At 34.3% G+C, this 22,265-nt stretch overlaps 1 protein-coding gene across 10 annotated transcripts in view; it reads left to right on the forward strand.

The window, feature by feature from the left end:
- sws (patatin like phospholipase domain containing sws) overlaps positions 1-22,265 on the forward strand; it is a 414,790-nt gene that overhangs the window by 132,886 nt on the left and 259,639 nt on the right. For all 10 annotated transcript variants that reach the window (XM_069833425.1, XM_069833423.1, XM_069833427.1 and 7 more), the window contains one exon: positions 20,679-20,810. In XM_069833425.1, coding sequence (XP_069689526.1) covers positions 20,679-20,810 — 132 coding nt within the window. The remainder of the gene's footprint in view (positions 1-20,678; positions 20,811-22,265) is intronic.

Consider the following 22,265-nt stretch of genomic DNA (forward strand, 5'->3'; position numbering starts at 1 on the left):
TTTTTCTATCTTGTTTTTGTCATGTTCCTATCATGGCCTTGGTCCTTATTGTGGTCCATGTTGTGATTCTTATAGTCGTCTCTCTCTTTGTCCATTTCGCGGCCTTATATATTGGTCCTAGTCTGCTCATGGCTTCATTGCCAGATGCAAGGCATTAGACAACAACATATTGGTCCTAGTTGTCTCTAACATTGTCCTTACTGTGATAATTATTGCTTTTGTCATTTTCTTTTTATCGTGAACATTGTTGTCTTTGTCATGGCCCTAGTTGTCATTATAATGGTCCTTATCATTCTTTCTGTTTTTGTTATGGTTCTTATCGTGGTCCATGTTGCGATTTATTATCGTGGTTCTCGTCTTTGTCTATGTGACGCTTCTTACATTGATCCTTGTTGTTTCTGGCATAGTCATTTTCATGATCCTCATTCTTTTTGTAATGTTTTTTATCATGATCATTGTTGCCTTTGCCGTGATCTTTGTTGTCATTGTAATAGCCCTTATCTTACTCCTTGTCTTTTTCATGGTCTTGGTCCTTATCATATTCCTTGCCGTGATCCTTATTATAGTCAGTGTCGCGGTCCTTAAAGCAGTGGCGTATACTGGTTAAAGGGTTTGGGCTACCGCTGACCCTATTATTACACAAAATATATCTAACAATTACTTTAATTTTAATTACTATGATAAAACTAATAATATAAAATTATTACATTATGTTATATTATAAACTTTTTCTTTTGTAATTTCCTTGGGCTACCGCCGGTAGCCCTGGTAGCCCGCAAAATACGCCCCTGCCTTAAAGTGGTTCATGTTATGGTTCTTAACATCCTGAAACTTGTGGTGTGTGTCGTGGACTATGCCGTGACCCCTATTGTAGTCTTTGTCCTTATCCCTATCGTGATTTGTCCTTATCCAAATCGCTGTCTTGATCTTTATGAACCTTATCGTAGTGTTTATCATGGTTTTTATCGTGATACTTATCATAGTGTTTGTCGTGACCCATGTCGTTATTCTTATCATCGTCCTTGTCGTTTTTTGTTGTTGTCATGGCTTAACATCGTCTTTGCCTTTGATGAAGTCCTTATGGTGATTATTCCGTGGTCCATGTCATGGTCCTTATAGTGATCGTTGCCGTAGATCTTGTAATGATCCTTGTTGTCTTTGCCACGGTTCTTATCGTGATCACTGTTGTCTTTGTCATGTTTCTTATTGTAATCCTTGTCTTTGTTGTGGTCCTTATAATTTTCCTTATCGTGGTATTTGTTGTCTTGGTTATGATCCTTATCATAGTCTTGGTCCTTATCATGGTTCATGTTGTGACTCTTATCATGAACCTTATTCTTATCGTGGTCTAATTCGTAATTATTATCGTGACCCTTGTCTTTATCCATATCGTGTTTCTTATATTGGTTCTTGTTTTCCTTGTCATGATCCTTATCGTGATCATTATTTTTGTCGTGGTCCTTGTTGTCTTTGACATGTCCCTTATCATGATCTATATTGTCTTTATTGTGGTCATTGTTGGCATTGTAATAGCCCTTATTGTCCTCCTTGTTGCTTTTGTCATGGTCCTTAATAAGTATTTGTTGTCTCTGTCATAGTCCTTATCTTGGTAAATTTCGAAGTCCTTATCATGGTCTATGTCCTGGCATTTATCGTAATCCTTGTTGCGGTGTTTGTCGTGTTCCTTGTAGTATATTATCATGGTCCTGATTTTAGTCCTTATCACGGTCCTTGTTGTCTTTCTAATAGCCCTTTTCGTGGTCCTGGTCCTTTTAATCCTTATGGTGGTCTATGTCGTGGCATAATCCTTGTCATGGTGTTTGTCATGTTTCTTGTATGTAACCATGGTTCTGATCTTTGTCCTTGTCGTGGACTTTGTTGTCTTTGTCGTGGTCCTTACAATGTTCCTTACTGTCTGTGCCATATGTCTACATTTGCCATTTCAAAAGTAATATTCTTTTTGCACTTTGGCGAATGACTTTCGTGTTACATGGTATATTTAAATCTTTTTTTAAAGGTAAACGATCGAGGACGTAAAAGATATCTACACCAGAAATACACAGACAACTGATAACATTTTGCACTAGTGTGCACTTTGAAGTAGGATGAAAATAGGCCTACGCATGCACGACCATATGTCTTCCTGACTACGTCGATATCAAGTGAACTGCGCAGTAGAACTTTAACTTACGACGACCAAGAGTCGTCTCATTGTTTTTAAAGATAATTGAACCTTAATAAATTGAATTAAGGTACAATAAAATTTCGTCAAGTTTCAAAAAAAGTTGTTGTTTTCTAATGCCAGGCGTTTGACAATAAAGTCATCTGACCTCTTGCACTTCAATATTTTTCAGAGATATTATCATGATTCAAGATGACTAGTTTCTTAGTGTTTGTCCATTCCACTTTTTTTTGTTGTCCTTCCCATTTCTATTTCTCGCATTTTTAGTAGGTACTTCACATGTAGTATTACTTTAATACATATATGACCATGAATATGTCTTATAAAATTCTTGCTGAAGACCATTGTATTAACATTCTGCCGCGTCTGTAGTTTGTACATTTCGAAATTGTCATGCTTCAGCCCAGAATTCAGGTGGGGGGAGGGAAGGTTGATGTGTCAATGTAGTTCTCCAGAATATAATAATATTCAAAACATTCACCAATAGGAGGGGCCTCTAATATTAGCTCTGCAAAAAATCTGATACTTCTGATGTTGGTAAATAAGAAAGAACGAAATATTAAAATTTTTAACCACTTTCGAGTTTCAGATGTTTTGTGTTGCAGCTGCTGGTTTGATATACTCTTCCTAAGTGAAATTTACATTCTGTAATCTTAACGCTGGGAACATTTATTTTGGCAGCATTGTGTGATGCTATTTCATAATATAACAAGAGCTTTGAAATGATTAACTGCTAACTACTTACCTGGGTGAAAGGTAGTGCTGAAGTGGTTCCTGTGATTTCTGAAGTGAAAACCATTCAATTTATAAGGCATTTTTTTTTTTTTTTTTTTTTTTTTTTTGTGGAGATGCAGTTGATTGTATATGCAAGGTGTAAAATACCTAAACTAACCTACCCCAGTGCTGTCATGGAGACCATATGGGGCCATACATCGTATGGAACTACAATTTTTTTTAATAAATCGTATGGGGAAATAAAAATTTTGTCTGCATGGAGCCATATGGCATATGGGTGCCTAAGTTTTGTACATGGAGATCTGTACAGATCTTAGATCATCTCTTGTTGTTCCTACTGTTTGTTTGACGTTCATAAACAAAAATTATCACCTCTTCAGCACTGGAATCCAGAATTACATAAAATAATGGTTGAACAACAAGAAGTGTTGCAAATATACACTCCAAGATTCGAGACAAGTGTGCATCTACGGTGATGCTACATGATGTATTCTTTAAATCAAACTTGAGAGGGAGAAGGAGAGGGGGGAGAGAGAGGGAGAGAGAGAGAGAGAGAGAGAGAGAGAGAGAGAGAGAGAGGGAGGGAGATAGAGATATGGGATGTATGGCCAAGAAATAAATTACCATGACAGCGCTGTCCAAACCTAACTTGTTACAGACTCTGTATGCAAGGTGAATAACCCGAGTATGAAGGAAACTACCTCAGCACTAGTTAGCCCTTATAGATGAATTATATAAAGAACTTCAAGTGTCAGTATTGTCTCAAAGGTCTCTGTATAACAAACTATTCATTCAGAATGTCCATCTGTGATTATGTTAACTGCAGAAGAAGGAAGAAATATTGTCGTAATATGAAGTTGCTCAGATTTCCAATTAAGGACAAGGAAAGGCTACAAAAATTATAAGTTGAACGATTTTCACTTCAGAAATCACCGTAACTAACTCAGTACTATTTTCAATAATTTAAAGACCAGTATAAAGGAAATTTGATTAAAGTGAGAAAGAAATTCGTAAGGGAGGTGGTCAGGAGGGATTGAGGTTGCCTACTAGTAGTCGTTACAAACAACTAGAGAGCAAAGTACCTACAGTAGGGTAAAGAATCTAAATCAGTACGTTTATGAGAATGGATATAAAAGTGTCTAGAAAAATAACAGAATTACCGTATATTGCAATTAACTTTGCATCGGCAGAGAAACTGCACAGGGTATCGTAAATCTGCTGAAAATTAGAAAATTGTGTAAAAAAATGCATTCAGAGCGAATTTTGCAGCCTGATAATATCTCGCCCACGTTATGGACATAATTCAGTACTGCTAGTCTGATATGAAACGAATACTAGAACAGTTTGATAACCAGAGACGATGTTCAGTAGTTATTTAACAACATACAGAGCAAATAAAAACACAAACGCATATTGTAGCAATAGTTCAGATGAAAAGAAAATGATTAGTATGACCGCTTATTCGTAAAAAACACTGCCAGCTGTGTACATGAAGCAATATATTAGGCCTACATTCTGAACATGTTGAATTTAATGTGGATGAGAAACGTACAGTTATTATTTATCTGCTTCCATATCACATCATATAATACACCTATGAAATGAAAACATGTTGGGGGAGGGGGTTGTAATTCTTCCCCTTTCGGATAAATTTCAGAAGACTGATACCTGCTTTTCCTTCATATTCCAAAATTCTAATCTTGTGCACACAAAATAAATTAGTGCATTTTCGTGAGCATAATGATGTGCATTCAACAAATGCAAACAAATCTGCTCTTTTTAGTATTTTGTGATAATTGTTGCTAGTGAGGTATTCGTATACTGAAAATTAAAAACAATTTAGATATCATACATCAAATGATGACAGATTATATATTGAACGCAAACAACATTATATCAGCCATGTACCAAAATGTCATCTGTGTGTGTTGAAAAATTTGGATAAAACAGGCTTCTGTATGCTACAATTTAGCGACACATCACAGTCTTATTGTAACATAACCTCACATTACAATGAGAAAGAAATTTGCAGATGGCATGACGTAAAGTATTCCCACAGTCGTATTACTCTATGCACTTTTCAGGTACTCTGTCATCTAGTGTTTGTTATCGCAAGTTCATTTCTCGACGGTGGTGGCGCATAGCATCTCTTATTTTCCACATGCTGCCGAAATTAGTACAGGCTTGACTCATCTGATACTTCTATGATCTAGGCTTTAGCTATACATCACATTCATCCTCTCTTGCAGTATCAGAACTGAAACTTCCAGCCAAAAGGCCTGGGTTGAAGGCAGAACATTGATTGACAATGACTAACTAACGTCATGCCACTCTTTCATTAGGAATTATTTGTAAATTCTTTTGGTTTATGTAAAGACATGAGATTGTCAAAGATTGTATAGGCTTACATTAAATGTCAAAATAAAAGAAAAAAAGAATCATTAAGTCTTTACCATAGTTAAAAATAATATTTGTATTAATAATGATTGTTGTCAAAAATGGATATGAAATTACAAATGAAAAGTGCGTAAAAGATGACAGGACACGAACCCGCAAGGTTCATCTGTGGTTTCTCACCATATCTCATAGCATAAATAGAGCATTAAGTTAAATTTGTTCGAGTCTGAGTGTTTGCATGCGAATATAATATACTATCAAGTATAATATGACCCCAGTTTTCAAGACGACATTTTGTCAGCAAAGGAGCATATTACAATCTCATAAGTATAGTAATCCATGGTGGAAACATAGTAGAGGTGTGGGACAAGCTGTGCGGGTTTTCGTTCAGTCTGCGCATGACGTCACCTTTACTGCAGGCCGCACTCGAATGACACAGTCAACATAACAGATTGTTGATGGTTAGATCTGCGTCCATAGATTTAAATGAATAAATAAAACTCATGGTTTGTGTATACAGTATAGGCTATAATAGGGTCTACCTTGAAGTGATAACATTATAAAATAGTGAACAATAAATTAAATTCAAGAGTCAAGAAATAATGTAATATGGTAGTGCAACGTTAATAATTGCCTTCTGTAATATACACGTACTTTTATAATAATTATAATACATTATGCTACAAATATGCACAAAATTAGGCCCATATATCACACAAATTATATTACACATGAATTCAAGTACAATAGGAACTACCTTGAAATGATAACGTAATAAAATTATGATCTAATACATATTAAACTCAAGTTTCAAGAAACAATGTGATATGGCAGTGTGTCATTAATAATATTGCCTTCTGTAATATACACGTGGTTTTATAATAATTACAATACAATGTGTAATAAATATATACATACTTAGAGCTATACAGTTATTTATAACATACATTATTTTGTACATGAATTCAAATACTTTTGAACCTTCATTAACATATGTATATGAATTTCTTGAAATAATTTGTCATTATAGTAAACAAATATTTTTATATATGGGTCTGTCCAGCATTAGTATCCGGACATTTCTCAGATATTTCAATTACAAAACTTGATATCACATACAGTATATAAATTAAACAACAAAGTTTCTGGTATGAATCTGTTAACTATTTATCCATCTTGTATTTTTAGTTCTTTTATTAACATTTTCCCACTTGTATATTGAATAAAACACACACGTATCTTCCGTTAGTATCTGGACAAGGAACTTAGTAAGATAAAGTGGTACATAAATTACGGTGAAATCTCTCCTCATTGTAATAATTTATTAATGTTTTCATTATCAGGGAACACTTATACAACATCTGTTTTATAATTAAGCATATTTATTTTATCTTCCAATAATTGCATTATTGTGAAATATTAATAGCTACAAAGTTCCGCTTGTTAGTATCTGGACGTTAGTATCAGTACAAATATTAATACCCGAAAACAAATGCAGTAAATAATGTTCGTGTTGACACTAAACTTCAGTAAATCTTTAAATCAGCCTTTGGAATTACAGAAAATTTATTATGTGCAAGAAAGACAATAATTAACCAAAATAGTTATAAACAATTTTGAATTTAAATGAATGTGACCAAACTTGAAATGATACATTCTGTTCTTCCCTTATTCCTTTCAATATTTTAGATTCTCATATTTACAACCTTCAGATTAGTTTCTGAGTCCACTGAATGATATTTAAATCCAATAACATAAGGGGAAAGAGCAGTCACCTGGTAAATTTTTTGTGTACCTTTAACTGTAATTATGGTTTCCTACTTTTGATCAAGGTTCGTCTTACAATATTCAGTTTTAGTTAATGGCACAGAAATAGTAGAAATAGTGAGATTTTTGCAGAATTCATGGAAGTAGCATTACGAAGCAATGTTTTCTGCGAGCGTACGTTGTTCCAAACATGGAGCTTTGCCACTGCTCCAATACCATCTACAGCACCTTTCCCGTGAGATGATGCAGAAAAAAAATGTCCGTTTGAGACTTTTCAGATTGAAATCATCTTTCAAAGGAGTAATATAGGCAAAATTGTATTTATGTTTGAACTGTGATGCAGCTCCATCTGATAATACACGCAGATATTTGAACAGAAGATTCTTTTCGCCATGGTTGCTCAGTATAGCTCGCAGAAACGTGTCAACACAATATCTATCATGTGATATGTTGTCAGAAACTACTACATAACTGTTCCATGTATCTTTTCCATACCATACCATAGCAGTAAACAGCGCTGTTTGGCGATTCGACCAATGTGCAGATTGTATTCTCATCTTGATAGTTGCAAGAATAGTTCTCTGCGAAATCCACTTGCATCACAACATTTTCACTTAAGACATATTCCTGATAGTCTTAAAGCATCTTTGTGATTGCTCTTGATTAAAAATGTGATTCATGAAGAATGGTAACTGCTCTTTCAATTCATCAATGGCATCATTTAATCCTTCCTCCAATGAATGTCTTCATACCGCTTGTCAACCATTCTCCACTGGCGATACTGCACTTGAAGGCTACATTTTTCGTCATTCAGGAAATCTTCAGAGTGATAAACTTTGATTTACACACAGCACAATTGTAATTCATACAGTTATCACTTGGATCACAAACAATGGAGTGGACAAACTAGAAAGATATTGTGAAACCAAAACTTGTAGATTTTCGAAGTTCTCGTGGTACCAACAAACACACACATTGTGAGGAATGTCACGGTATGTATTTACTTGTGAGGGACGTAATTCTGCGAATTTACTTCGACCAATGCATAAGTCACCACAGAAACAGAAACTTGCACTGCAGGTAACAAAATGGTTTCAAGGATCAGTTGTTGTGTTAGTATCTGGACACAATAGAGAACTATTTTGTGATGCACTAAGGGATATTAAAACCTTGACAGCTATTCCCACCTCTAGAGCAACAGTAACACTAGCAGATTTAGACGTGTCCTGGAGATGGCTGCAGTCTACAGGATTTTATTGTAATTTTTCTAAAATTTCGTTAGTATCCGGACAAAGAAGATGATCTCAATTAAGGATACAATTTTTCTTAATAATTGGTGACGAAATAAGAAATCCTGTCTGATAAACCACAGTCAAAGATGTCAAGAACTGATTACTGTGAAAAAATTATTCAATACTACAAAACTTTTATGTTCAATAATCTTGCAAATATATACCTTATTTAGGGATTTTTTCGATATTATTTCATCTTGGCATATATGCATGAAAACCTATATAAATAAGATAATATAATCACTTATAGTGCCAAGAATATTAACTTCAATGCCTTGACTTCAATTTTAATTGAAGTAAGATCCAACATTCATACTTTTACTTTTCACGAAAACAGGACACTTTCTCGTGGACAGACCCATATGCAGGCTATTGGAGACATAATATAGTCTACTACATTATTTACCTTATTATTCCACACACGACATAATATAATTTCACCATTATAAATCCCACTCTGTTAAGTAAATACTTATTCTTATGCAATCTTTTTCATTTTCTTTATAACATTTCTCTTTGAAATTCCAGACATTTTTATTATTTTATTAATTTCTTTAATTCTAATAAATGTTCTTGTTCTAACCAATGTCGTAATTACGTCTGGCAGAAGAGGAGAACTGATTTCTGCTTCGTTTTTCATGGCAGAATTAACCAAATTTACAGTCTTTTTTATTATAAATTTCTCATGAGAAACAGAATCTCCGTGCACATCTGAGAATATACTGTCTACAAGCATGGCAACCAATTGCAGATCCTTAGAAGGGAGAATTAAGTTTCCACGGGACACTGTAGTAATCCAGTCTTTTTGATTAGCAGAAGTTGACAATTTTGTGGGAATTCCAAGATTCGGGTATTGCTCCATATGTTTTGATGCAGCATATCCTGCAATATATTTATGTTTATTAAAGAAAATGTACTCAACGCAATGAGCTGCAATCACTGTCTGCAGTAAAGATGATGTCACATGCCTCGGCCGTTATCGCAACAGCATGCGCAGTCCCACACCTTTACTATGTTTCCACCATGCAGTAATCTGTTTGCTTTCTGTAACATTTTGACTGTTGCCCAGTGATTTTTTAGTAAAAACGATTATTTATATTGTTTACATAATTTCTAGTTAAAAAGTCGCCCACAGTAGCGCAGTTCGTATAGCGTTGGCCTTCTATGCTCGAGGTTGCAGGTTCAATCCCGGCCGAGGTCGATGGCATTTAAGTGTGTTTAAATGCGACAGGCTCATGTCAGTAGATTTACTGGCATGTAAAAGAACTCCTGTGGGACAAAAATTCTGGCACACCGGCGATGCTGATGTAACCTCTGCAGTTGCGAGCGTCGTTAAATAAACCATTTTTTTTTCTAGTTAAATTAATTGCTAGTATTGAATATGGATAAAATCAGTCCAGTAGTATAAGAAAAATTTCTGTACACAGAGAGCATGCCAAGAATGATTTTTTTTTTTTTGTTAGAGGTACTGAAAACGTGTATTTTCGTGAAAATCTCTACATTTATATTTTGCATCATTGTCTTCAACATCTTAATATATAAAAGTGAATGTGGGTATGTGTGTTTGTATGTTCTTTATACAAATCTACATGCTTTAACCGATATGTATCAAAGTTTGCACATTTAACCTTCATAACCAAGAGAAAAACATAGGCTACATTAAAATTGTGCAAATGGACGTTAAATTAATAAAAAAAAAATGACCAAACATTCACGTATAATATTAAAATGCAATCTTCTGTAGTCAATTGTTCTCTATTATTGTCTGTTGTATTCAACATCGACTTTCACGAGGCCATGGAAATTATAACACGAAATTAAATAACATTATTGATATACATCATGAAGGCTAAAACTAGATAATTCATGGAATAAGTATTTTTACAGAGTCCACGACCGTATTATGAATTTCTGAATGCAGTTGTAGGTAGTGAGCAGACTGTGTTTTATCTAACTGTATTCTTGAATTCTTTGAAACCACAAGGATTGTTACCATATAATTTAATACTCATTATTGAATCTCCAGTAGTACTATTGCAAAATATTGGTCCACCAAAATTATGCAATGGAACAAGAATTGGTGTGAAAAAACTCATGCAAAACTTAATAAAAGTGACAATATTAACTTGCAGAATGAAAGGAGATGCTTTTATCTCACGCATTCCTATAATACCCACTAACATGCTTTTCGATTTTAAGTAACAGCAATTTCAGTGCGACTAGCATTTGTAATGGCCATATTAAAATTAAGCTCAAAGATAGCCACTCAAAGTTGCAGACATTAACTTAAAAACTCTGTGTTTTTCACATTCTCAACTATATTTTATACAAAGAAGTAGGGGAAAAAAATGGTTTTCACACATCAAAAAACAATTCAATGGTACTTTTGTCATGTTGCTAATGTAGTATGTGAATGTACATAAGCTGACTGAAAATAACACTGTACCGGTATTAATTCTAAAATATACGTCTCTCAAAATATTGTTGTTCATGTCCGAAAATATGTTACTGCGAAATTCTAACTGTATAATCACAATGCCAATGTAGTATGTTATGCGTTGTGGTAATAACAATCCGTTAATTTCTAAAAAACTGGTAGATGTCTCTCAGAATATTAGTCTTTATGTTAAAAAAATGACATTGCGAGTTTATATTGTATCTGTATTCTGTGTATAAAATAAGAATTAATATAATATGTTCTGAAATTGTGAGATATAGTTTCTCAAGTCATATTAAAAAAAATAGGTGTACAGCAGTCAAGGGGTAAAAAATCTAATATAAATTAAATTATACACATTTATATTGATTCTTTGGTATGACCTGATAGAGATGCTCCAACAGCTTAAGACTGGGAATAAAGGAATTCTCTGTTTATCGTCAGCTGTCACGTCACGTGTTGTAGTCTTGAACGCTGTTCTGTTTCTTCCTAAATCTTGTAATATTATTTTACTTATTTACAAATTGCCTCCCATTGAGGGTAGCCCTTATGGATTCAGTATACTCGCAACAAAATATACATATGTAAACATGAGTAATGAATAATAAAAAAAGAAACAAAGAAAAGGGCATGAAAAATTACAATGGCATTAATGTGGCTTCATGTAATTAATTAGGATTTGACAGGATTGTTTTAACATAGTTATCATAATGTCATCTCTCAGAGATGTAGGCAGAGCATATTGCTGTCGAAATTCTTCGAAAAAAGCTGGAATAGTCCCTCAAACACCTATGAGCAAACCAAATACCTTAATGTGGATTAAGGAATATTTCAGCTAGAAATAGTTACCTGTAGACTCATAGATCGACTTCTTGTCATGGTGGACCTCTGCTGATTGATGACATTCTACTTCAAAACATATCATTGGGTCCACAATGATGCCTCCAAAACTCCCGGCGACCTGGTGACCAATTAACACCGCATCCTTGTCGCCCCGGGGGCTGCCTTCCCTGGCCGAATGGCAATGCCACCCAACCGAAGTCGGGCCCCTTACAGGTGTTTGGTGGCATCCCGGGAAAAAGCTTCAGGTACATGGGGGTCAACCTCCCGCGGCCGCCCCAGGCCTTACGAGCTGCCATTCCGCAGTTGCTTGGTACGGACCTGCGACGCAGGCGGAGTTCCCTAGCGGGTCTAGGTATCCAAGTAAAAGTCAAGAGGAATGCAGTAATAGATGTACTACACCCCCTTGCAACGCCCCTCTGGTAATCCCCTGCTGATACGTAGCGACAATGCGCTACTCAGACTGATGGGCCATGTTGCTTTTGGCGGGAGTAGCATGCCGAGTGTTATGACACGCAAACGGCCACTATGACAGAGAGTCATAGTTACTCCCGCCGTATGCTAAAATGTCAGTATTGTATGCTAAAATGTCTACTCATCTCGTTGACCCATTTTCAGCTAGACAGGGGATTTCTTCTTCTACTGTCCAGCCTTTATTTCTTCATGTGACAGCAATTTTGGATTTTCTAAGATGATTTCTAGAGTTACTCAAGAATAATCCATGTTCACAGAATTTTAAGACATGTGTTAAAGTTTTGATCTCTGAGCAGCCATGCTTGCCAGGCACCATCAAGAGATCTGCTGGGAACAGAACGAACATCTGCTAAATTTACTGTCATTTTCAGACTAGATATCCATTTACTAGTTGAGAGCCCCTTTTTGTTGGCAATTCAACTGTTGGCGGCTGTTACTTTGCCCTACATGTCAACATCTTTTCCTCGTTCTGAAAGGGTCTTTAATGATTCATATTCACGACACCGCAGTTCTCGAAAATTTCGAGTTGCAGCATTAGTAAAGTTGTTGGAGTAAGAAAGGTAGAGGGAATCACACGACGATTTGAGTTCAACATCTATCTCATTGTGCTAACATGTGGATTATCTGCTTTGATTAATGATAGATATTACAGTGTTACAAAGTTTCCCACGAAGTGCATATTAAGTGAAATCCTTTTATCTTTGTACTAGTGTACAGCATGCTATTTGAAATATCAGTCAGGTGGAAAAGCATTTCTTTAACAGAACTTCGAAGGATCTTATCAACATCTTCTAAAAAACTTCGAGATAATTTATGTAAAGGAGCCATTTGCAGGGGATATATGAGCTTGGCCCAGATGTATTGATTAACAATATTAAGCATTTGATCAGGCCGGAACATAGATGTCGATACAAAAGTTCGAGATCCTGACGGAGGGAAATTATCAGTTCTTTGCAATTAAGCTTCAGTTCATAATTCAAAGTTATTCCTAAATATTTTATTATATCTTCTGGTCCAGTGGCCTGAATATTTGAGTCATGGTGAAGAAACAAATCCTTTTCAAGTAGCTTTCCTTTATGAACATTAATTAACACCGATTTCTGAACATTGATCTGTAAGACAATATTTTGAAGTAAAGATGCAGCCATCATAACGAGCTCTTGAGCTGCGTTCATTGATTTACTAATGACAACTAGGTCATCTGCAAAGGCTGATAATTAATTTGAAAACCATATTGGTAAATGATATGTTTTTTTTTGTCAATTCCTTAATAATGAAATCAATGGATAAATTAAAAAGGAGAGGGCACAATGGAGATCCTTGAAAAACTACTATTATGAGTTCGTTATGATCAGATTATGAATCTGAAGAATGGATGATAGTGAAGTTTCATTTGGTTAAAGATTAATTCACGAAAGTGAGTTGGTAAAGGCTGCCCATTAAGTGTTTGTTGTGGATGGTTCAAAACCCATGTTATCAAAAACCTCAGTTATATACAACATGATGATATTAATATCTTTATTATTTTGTTTAGCCTGTCGTAAACAACTGTCAACTATCGAAATGTTTATGTAAGTATCTGGTTGACTGACGAGACCCCTTTGTTTCTCATTTCAAAATGACGAATTGTCTCATTTTTACATCAGTAACTCTCTCAATCATCTAATAACAGAACATACAGAAATCGATCTTCATTTGGAAGCATTGCATTGTTCTCCTTTCCCCTTGTAGATTAAAATACTTAGTTCTAGCATCTCTCATTCCATCAAGCACGACATTCTAGCCTACCATAATTTCAAAATTGTGCTAATAATAACTGAAGCACATACTATTAACTTTAAAGTCACAATTAATACTCTATCTGGCCCAGCAGCTGAATCCATTTTTATTCCATTTTATGCCCATTGAATATCTTCAACTGAAATTTCAATATCTGATCAAGATCATCTTGCTGTGTGTTAGCATTGGTATTATTATAGTTTATCAGCATTATTCGAATTACCCCATTTTTTTTCCGTAGCTTCCTTTAGAGTTTCTGTTGGTATTTTGTATCTTTATTAAAGTTAAAGGGTAGTGAAGTTCATTCCATCTATCACCTCTCCTACCTAATTCCCAACCTCACCTTCACGTGGTGCAACCTGTTCCTAAACAGACGAGGCTCTGGGGACCGAGTCACAGCGGTATAACTGTTCCAACACACATGGAGGAAATGCCATATAAATGCCTGTCCAGAAGGCTATTAAGGTAGCAGCCCTACCACTGGACTACTGTGCGACAGGCTTGTAACCTATCCACAGGAACTCTATATTACATTCAAGTCTCATAATATTAACAGCCGGAATGCAGAATCTGTTTGACGACTATGGCGTGAATAGGACTATGAGTAAAAATAAATGGAAAAAAAAAAGGTATTTTACAATTTGCCACTTGGAATGTTCAAGGCTCATCATACAAGGACGATCAGCTTGATGACATTTTAGCAAAAAAAGGTATCAAAATTGCAGCAATTAGTGAAACAAAAAGAAAACAAAACAGATCGAAAGAAACAAATAACTATATTCAATTATACAGTGGTGTTAATAGACAAGAAAGAGCAAGAGCTGGGGTTATCTTAATGTTTCATAAATCACTACGCTCCTCTATTGATTATTATAAATTTTGGAATGAAAGATTAATAGAAGTTCGAATTAAATTTAGAAGAGGTTTTATGACAGTAATAGGCACCTATGCACCTGTGGAAGGAGATGAAGATAATAGTGAGTTGTTTTACAATAAATTACAAATCATCATCAATAAAGTTAATAAATCAGACATGTTACTTTTATTAGGGGATTTCAATGCAAGAATTGGTAATAATGAAGTTAGAGGGCACATTGGAAAACACGGCGAAGCACCTTGTAATAATAATGGATAAAGACTACGAGATTTTGTGATTTACAATGATCTAAAAGTTATGAATTCTTTCTTTAAACACAAAAATATGCACACATATACATGGCAAGCAAGAGGGTCACAATCTATTATTGACTATGTCATCTGTAATCAAAAATTGTTTAGCTTCGTTTTAGATGTCAAAACTTGTAGAGGTCCTGAATTAGAGACAGATCATTATTTAATTGTATCCCCTATTAGAATACCAGCACCATGGCATAAAAGAAATATTAAAAATTCCAAGCAAGAAAGTAATAGGCTTATTTTTAAAGTAGACTTATTGAGAGATGGTAGTATTAAATGGCTTTATGAATGTTGCATAAAGGAATATCTTCAAAAAATTAAAATCTCGGATAATATAGAGGAAGAATGGAACAACTTAACAGATATTTTAAAAAAGGCTGCATTTGAAAGTATTGGTGTAAAAAATATTAAGCAGAAGAGAAAAAGAGGCATACTGAAATGGGATGAGGATATCAAGAAGGTGATAAATGATAAGCGAGAAGCATATCTCCGATTTTTACAAACAAAAAAACTTGAAGATGAAATTGATTATAAAAGAAAGAGAGCAATTGCAAAATGGGAAACAAGAAAGCGACACAGAGAGAAATGGAATGATTTCGTCTCAAGATTAGAAAGAGATTTAACATTACCAAGACCCAAAACTTTCAAAATTTTAAAGAAAATAAATTCGGAGATAAAAGAAAATGTTGTTATAAACCCTATTCCTAACGAATCTCTACTTGATTACTTTAAAAATATATGGTTTCACAAAAACATCTCTCTTACATTAAAGATTTCCAACAACAACACAACAGATATTATTACTTATGATGAACTCATTGAAGTATATGAACATTTAAAAACAGGAAAGCCCCAGGCAAAGATAATTTAAATTTCGAGCTTTTTAAATACGCTGGAGAAGAATTTATCTATAGATTTTTATATTTCTTAAACAATATATGGGCAGGATGTAAATCCCCAGAATTTGGCAAAAAGCCATTGTAGTACCCATTTATAAGAAAGGAAACAAAAAATTATGTGAAAATTACAGGGGTATAAGTTTCTCAATTCTGGATATAAGATCTGTACAACCATAATCAAAAATAAACTATCACATCTTTACGAAGACAAAATCACTGAAGAACAGAATGGATTCTGAAAAGGAAGATCATGTTGTGACAGCTATTTCACCATGAAGATTTTAATTGAAAAGCACAGAGAGTTTAATATTCAAACCCACTTAACTTTTATTGATTTCATAAAAGCTTTTGATAGAGTTGATAGAAATAAACTTTTAGAGATTTTACGCTATGATAATGTGCCAAACCGAATCATTCTCTCCATTTATAATTTATATCAACAAAATGAAATTGCCATAAGAACTGAACGCGGAACTACTAGCTGGACTTCCATCAACCAAGGTGTTAGACAAGGGTGCGGTTTTTCCCCTCTGTTGTTTATTATATATATGAACCATATTTTATACATTTGGAGGCAAAGTCATCATGCTGGAATTCAAATTAATCGAAACACAGTTCTCGATACACTAATGTTTGCTGATGATCAGGTTATTATCGCTCAAACAGAGGATGCTTTACAGAGAGCCATTTATAATTTGCAAATAATCGCCTCAGATTTCAATATGGACGTCTCGAAAGAGAAAACGAAAGTCATGGCATCTTCGGGAGAGAACCCAATTCCCAGTAAGATCATGATAAATAATATTTTAATTGAACGTGTTAATTCATTTAACTATTTAGGTTATAACCTCTCTTACATCACTGATGAAGATATGTCAAACAAAATATCTAAATTTATAAAAATCACTGGCGTAATTAACACTGTCTTCAAATCATCCCATGTTCAGAAACATACAAGGCTAAAGGTATATAAAACACTAGCTCAACCGGTCCTCACTTACGGTAGCAAGGCATGGACAATCAGAAAAGCTGATGAGCAAAGGCTGACGACAGCTGAAATGAGGTTCATGCGACGAACAGCTGGATGCTCTTTGCTGGAACACCGTAAAAATGTGGACATATTGCAGGAACTAAAAATGGATCCTGTAGTTAATTTTGTTCAACAATATCGCCTTCAGTGGAAAAAACATGTCGAAAGGATGGATCACACAAGATGACCTAAACAGATTCTTACTTATGTACCAAGAGGAAAGAGGAAATTGAGGAGACCACACAAGCGCTGGCATGAGACCGTAACAGATCCTGTATGGTCTAATACGTGAAGGATATGATGATGATTAAAGTTAAAAATCAACATCTACTCGTACATAACTATTACATACAGGGTGATTCACGAGGATTTACTGTCACTTACGGAGCATATTTCCAAAGACTTGTGAGCAAAATATGTCATATAAACATTTTTTCTAATCTCAATATTTTCACAATTAATCTAATTTGAAGTTCTTTGTAAATTATGTTGCCTTTTTGCAATATTATCGACTTTCTTGTTTCCAGGTATACCACAATGACTAGATATCCATTGAAATGTTGTTTCCTTTTGGAGTTTTTTTAGTTTACTTAGTTGTTTCTGAATTGGAGTAATTGTATGTGCATATAGGTTTGGTACATATTTTTATTATATTAAATATACCCCCCCCCCTTGGAGTCGATAAGTATGCAAATAGGTTTTTCAGAAATTTGAGTAACACAATGAAGAGCAGCATCAATAGCTAGCAATTCAGTCAAGACTGGAAGAGGATGAACATGGTATGAAATAACTTTCTTGATATTTTGGAATATAATACTCTGCTCGTGATGTCCCATTAATAGGATTTAGAGGTCCATCTGTATAAATTTGAAGGTGATCCTTATATGTGCTGCAGATTAGTTCCATGGCATCTAACTTAAGAATGTATGGAGGATCATTTTTGGAATGATTTCCTGGAATTTGTAGGCTATGTTCTGGAATCACCCATTTCCATGGAGAAATTTTGTTCACAACTGGAGTTTTAGCAATGAGTGTCTGTGATATACTACATTAGTAGTTCTTCTTTGTTTATTTTATATAAATTACACAGGATATTATCTGACAGTTTGAAGAACATCTGAGATCTGGATGAGGCTTGCAATTTTAAATGTATTTTTAGATCATTTTATAATACATAGTGTCTGATAGGTTGAATATTACACCTATGGATCAACAATTGGCTCTCTTCTGACAAAGGAAAAATTTTACAGTCTGTACAAAAGAAACCAAATGACCCGGAAATGTACAAAAACTTGCCCAGACATGTTCAAACATTTTTTACAAGAGCCAGAACAGATCACATTGTCACACTATTGTACCTACACCGATTTCACATTTCTGATAAATAATCGTACTTGTCTGTGGTGTAATAACTATGATGGAGATCTGGAACACATTCTTCTATACTGTCCATACATAAACCATAAAAGAACTAAATTAAAATCATCAGTACCAGTTGCAGAAGACACAGCCCTGCAGTATATATTGACTACACCCCAAATCTGGCTACTAGCAACAGGAATCTATAATGAACACCAATCAAAATATCCCTCATTTCTCATGAAAAACAACAATTGAATAGACTACCGTGAACTGTAGTGGACTTTATGTTGTCAGCAAACAGCTGGATACATTAAGAAGATTAATTGATTGATTCTTTGTAAAATACCATTATCCTTGAGTTTTAAGGGTAAAAGAATATTACAGATAAAGAATGAACTTTCAGGAGTATCAATTCTTTAGTTAGCTAATACTCTGAAGCTAGAAATATGTTGTGAATACCATAGTTGCTTCATACAGAATATTTGTTTTCGATTTTTAACTACAAAATTATATTTTCTTACGCATTTATCACAACAATTGTTACAAATCACGCCACTCTTGTAAATTCTTTAAGACTGTACATTAGGATGCATAATTAAACTGTAAAGAATCAATTTCCTAAAGTCATATGATTTGTAACAATTTTTGTGATAAGTGCTTAAGAATGATATAATTTTTGGTTAAAAATTGGAAAAACAAAATCTGTACAAAGCAATTAACAACACATTTTTAGCTTCAGAACACTAGCTAATTAAAGTAATGATACTTCTGAATAGTACATTCTCTATTTGTAATATTTTTTTACCCTTAAAACTAAAGAAAAAAGGTAATTTTTACTAACAACTTCAAATTAGTGTAACTCTGAAAATACTGAGCTTAGGACACATGTTTATGTGACGTTTTTTGCTCAGAATGTCTTCGGAAATAAGCTCTGTAAGGGACGGTAAATCCTCGTGAATCACTCTGTATATCTGAATAAAACTTTGTACATATGCCTGAGAAGCTGTTAGTAATGGATGTGTAAAATTTCAAGGTAGTAACCCAAAAACTGTAGGATTTAGAAATTTCACCTACTGGTACCCATAAACTGGCGAAAACTTCCAGAGTTGCAACCTACATCAAACGAAAAGTTTCTCTTAATGTTTATCATAAGAACATAAATCGAGTAAACTACATGGTCCCTGCTCCTTGGTCAACATTTTTTTTTAAACAGCCAGATTTTGACACATTGCTTTTAAGACTATAACACAACTTTTTAAGGGTGGCACACTTTGAAATTAAAAAAAAAATAAAATAAGCCCTTTTTTATAATTTAGAGCTATAGACGGGTTACATGGAAGGTAAGCTGTGATCGAAGCAGGTAGCAGTAGTGACTATATCTCTCTATGAAGTTGGGTGTCCCAATTCGAACCTCACCATGCTTAAAGGAAAAGGAATACATATTTCTCTATCCAAAGATACTGAAGTAAAAATAAACAAGTGTATTTTAATAAACTATAAGTTTAATTCAGAATAAAATAATATTTTTTTATTGACCAATTCTGTAATGTAGTGGAGGGTGTATAGAAATCAGTGGCTTAGGTTATGATTCTGCATGTGAAGGTGAAAATTTTAAAGTCATTTTTATCTTTGAGGGTGGACTTCAGTCCAAATAAAAAAAAATCCTAACCTTATTACTAACAATAAAATTATAAAAATGAGACATAATGGAGGGACAGATACAACAAAAGCAGTTCTATATTTTTTGTTTTTGTTTTTCTTTGATGTCCAAATTTTATTTAATCACGTTGACCTTCATGTCGATTTAGATAATCTAAGTACAGCATTTCATCTTCAAAATTATAATTGCCGAATATTTCCGCTATCTTGTGCTCTTTGTAAGTAATTAACTATTGTTAACTAATTTAATTGGCCATGGATCAACAATAATTAAAGTTTACAGCTATTAAGCAAACTTTTAACAATTATTATCGTTGGTGCATCGTACTTGTGACTTAACAGGCATTAAATCGACAGTTAATGGTTGTTAAAACTTAACCAATGTTGTAATGCATCTGGGTATAAGTCTTGTAGCACTCTGATAAATATATCATTTTGTTAGTGCGTGAATAGCAAGTATTTGGAGGAGAGATAACATTTGATACAAAATTGGAAGTAATTACAGTAGTTAAATTGTGAAGTGGAGAGATTTAGTTAATTTTAAATATTGAGTAGAATCCCTGTAATATGGTCTCAGCAAAGTTAATTCACTATAGCAGTAAGACAACTTTTGCTGATTAATTTTTTGTATTGTATTTTTCTTTAACAGCATTATGCGAGATAGACCTCAAGTGGTACTGCATATAGCCCACACAGTTGTAAGAAGATTGTCACCATTTGTGCGACAGGTAGACTTTGCTCTAGATTGGGTGTTTGTTGAAAGTGGACGTGCTGTGTACAGGTAAGTTTAATGACTTTATATTTTTGGTGTCTCACTACATTGTGTTTTTCTTTGTGTGTATGTCTCTTTGTATTACTTTTGATATTAACAGTGAAGCTTGAAACTGACAGTAATGATACAAACACAATTAGGAAAAGAAAACATAATAAAACAAATTGAATGGTTGGAGACTGTATGTATTGAGAATGTCCATAAGTAAGTTTTTTCTCTCAGTGGCTGACACTGGACTTCTGTCATTCACCTAAGCGTCCCCATCTGTGGGCCATGTACTGAAACCGTAGTTCTTTTAGCAGCTAGGCTATGGCCTCAGTGTACCATTGGAGGCGAACTACATACCATTGCATGATGATGATTATTAATAGAGTATTGGTGGTATGCTGATAGGGAAAACAGGGTTACCCCACAAAAATCTACCACCAGGCACTGTCTTTGTCCACCATAAATTTCACATGGACCACCAGGAATTGATTCCATGTTACTAGTTGAAAGCTGATGCACAGTTCCTTCAACGTGCCACCTGTTGCATATTACACGAATCTCGAGATTAGAACAACTAAGAAGGAGATGGGTTGACTTGGATCCTCAGAATGGTCTTATTTAGCAAAAACCTTAAAAATGGGATGATGATGGTTGTAGTAGTATGGCAGTGGCAGTTGTGGTGATGGACATTTACTGATTACAGTTCTTTATCTGCACAAATGTGAAGTAATTAAAGTAGCAATAAACAATAAAATTAAGGGAACTATTTTGATTTATAACAGAACTGTGCAGTTTTATCATGGCTTTTTTCATCCCAAACTTCACAAAATAGGTAATTTGAGTTTACTAGAACAAGTAACTAGTTTTAGATATCTTACAAATGACAGTAAGGGAAAAATGCATTGACCAGCAAAAAAAAGATGGTGTATACTTAAAATAAATAACATTTTTGCTTTAAAATTAGCAACCAAAAAATCTCCTCTTTTCTAAAATCATAAAAACATTGGGACATCCCTCTCAAGTGTGTTTGAAAAGAATTTGAGGATGTCACCATCTTTAGGATGGTTTAATCTCCGAAGTAAGTATCTTTATGTTTTTATTGAGAGTATCACAATAAAAGCTCTCATGGTTTACGAATTTACAAGACTCATATTGATGATGATGAATATCAGAAGACATTTTTAACCATTCACTAAAATTTCAGTTCGTTATCAATGTGCTTTTGTCAGTAAAATATTCTTCGGAACTGTGAAGATGTCGCAAGACAGTTGCATTGATAGAGGAAGGATGCAGCCTGCATTATGTGGCTTAGTTCATCAACCAAGCCACATCTTTTTGTTACTAATGATAAATGCGAAAAATTTTTATTTGTTTAAAGTGTGTACATATTTAGTGTTAAAAGTATCTACAACAACATTTTTCACGCGAATTTTATGTTTTCTTGCGGAAGTCTTACTTTGCATGATTAACACGAAA

Source organism: Periplaneta americana, chromosome 8, assembly GCF_040183065.1.
Source record: "Periplaneta americana isolate PAMFEO1 chromosome 8, P.americana_PAMFEO1_priV1, whole genome shotgun sequence".
Lineage (NCBI taxonomy): Eukaryota > Metazoa > Arthropoda > Insecta > Blattodea > Blattidae > Periplaneta > Periplaneta americana.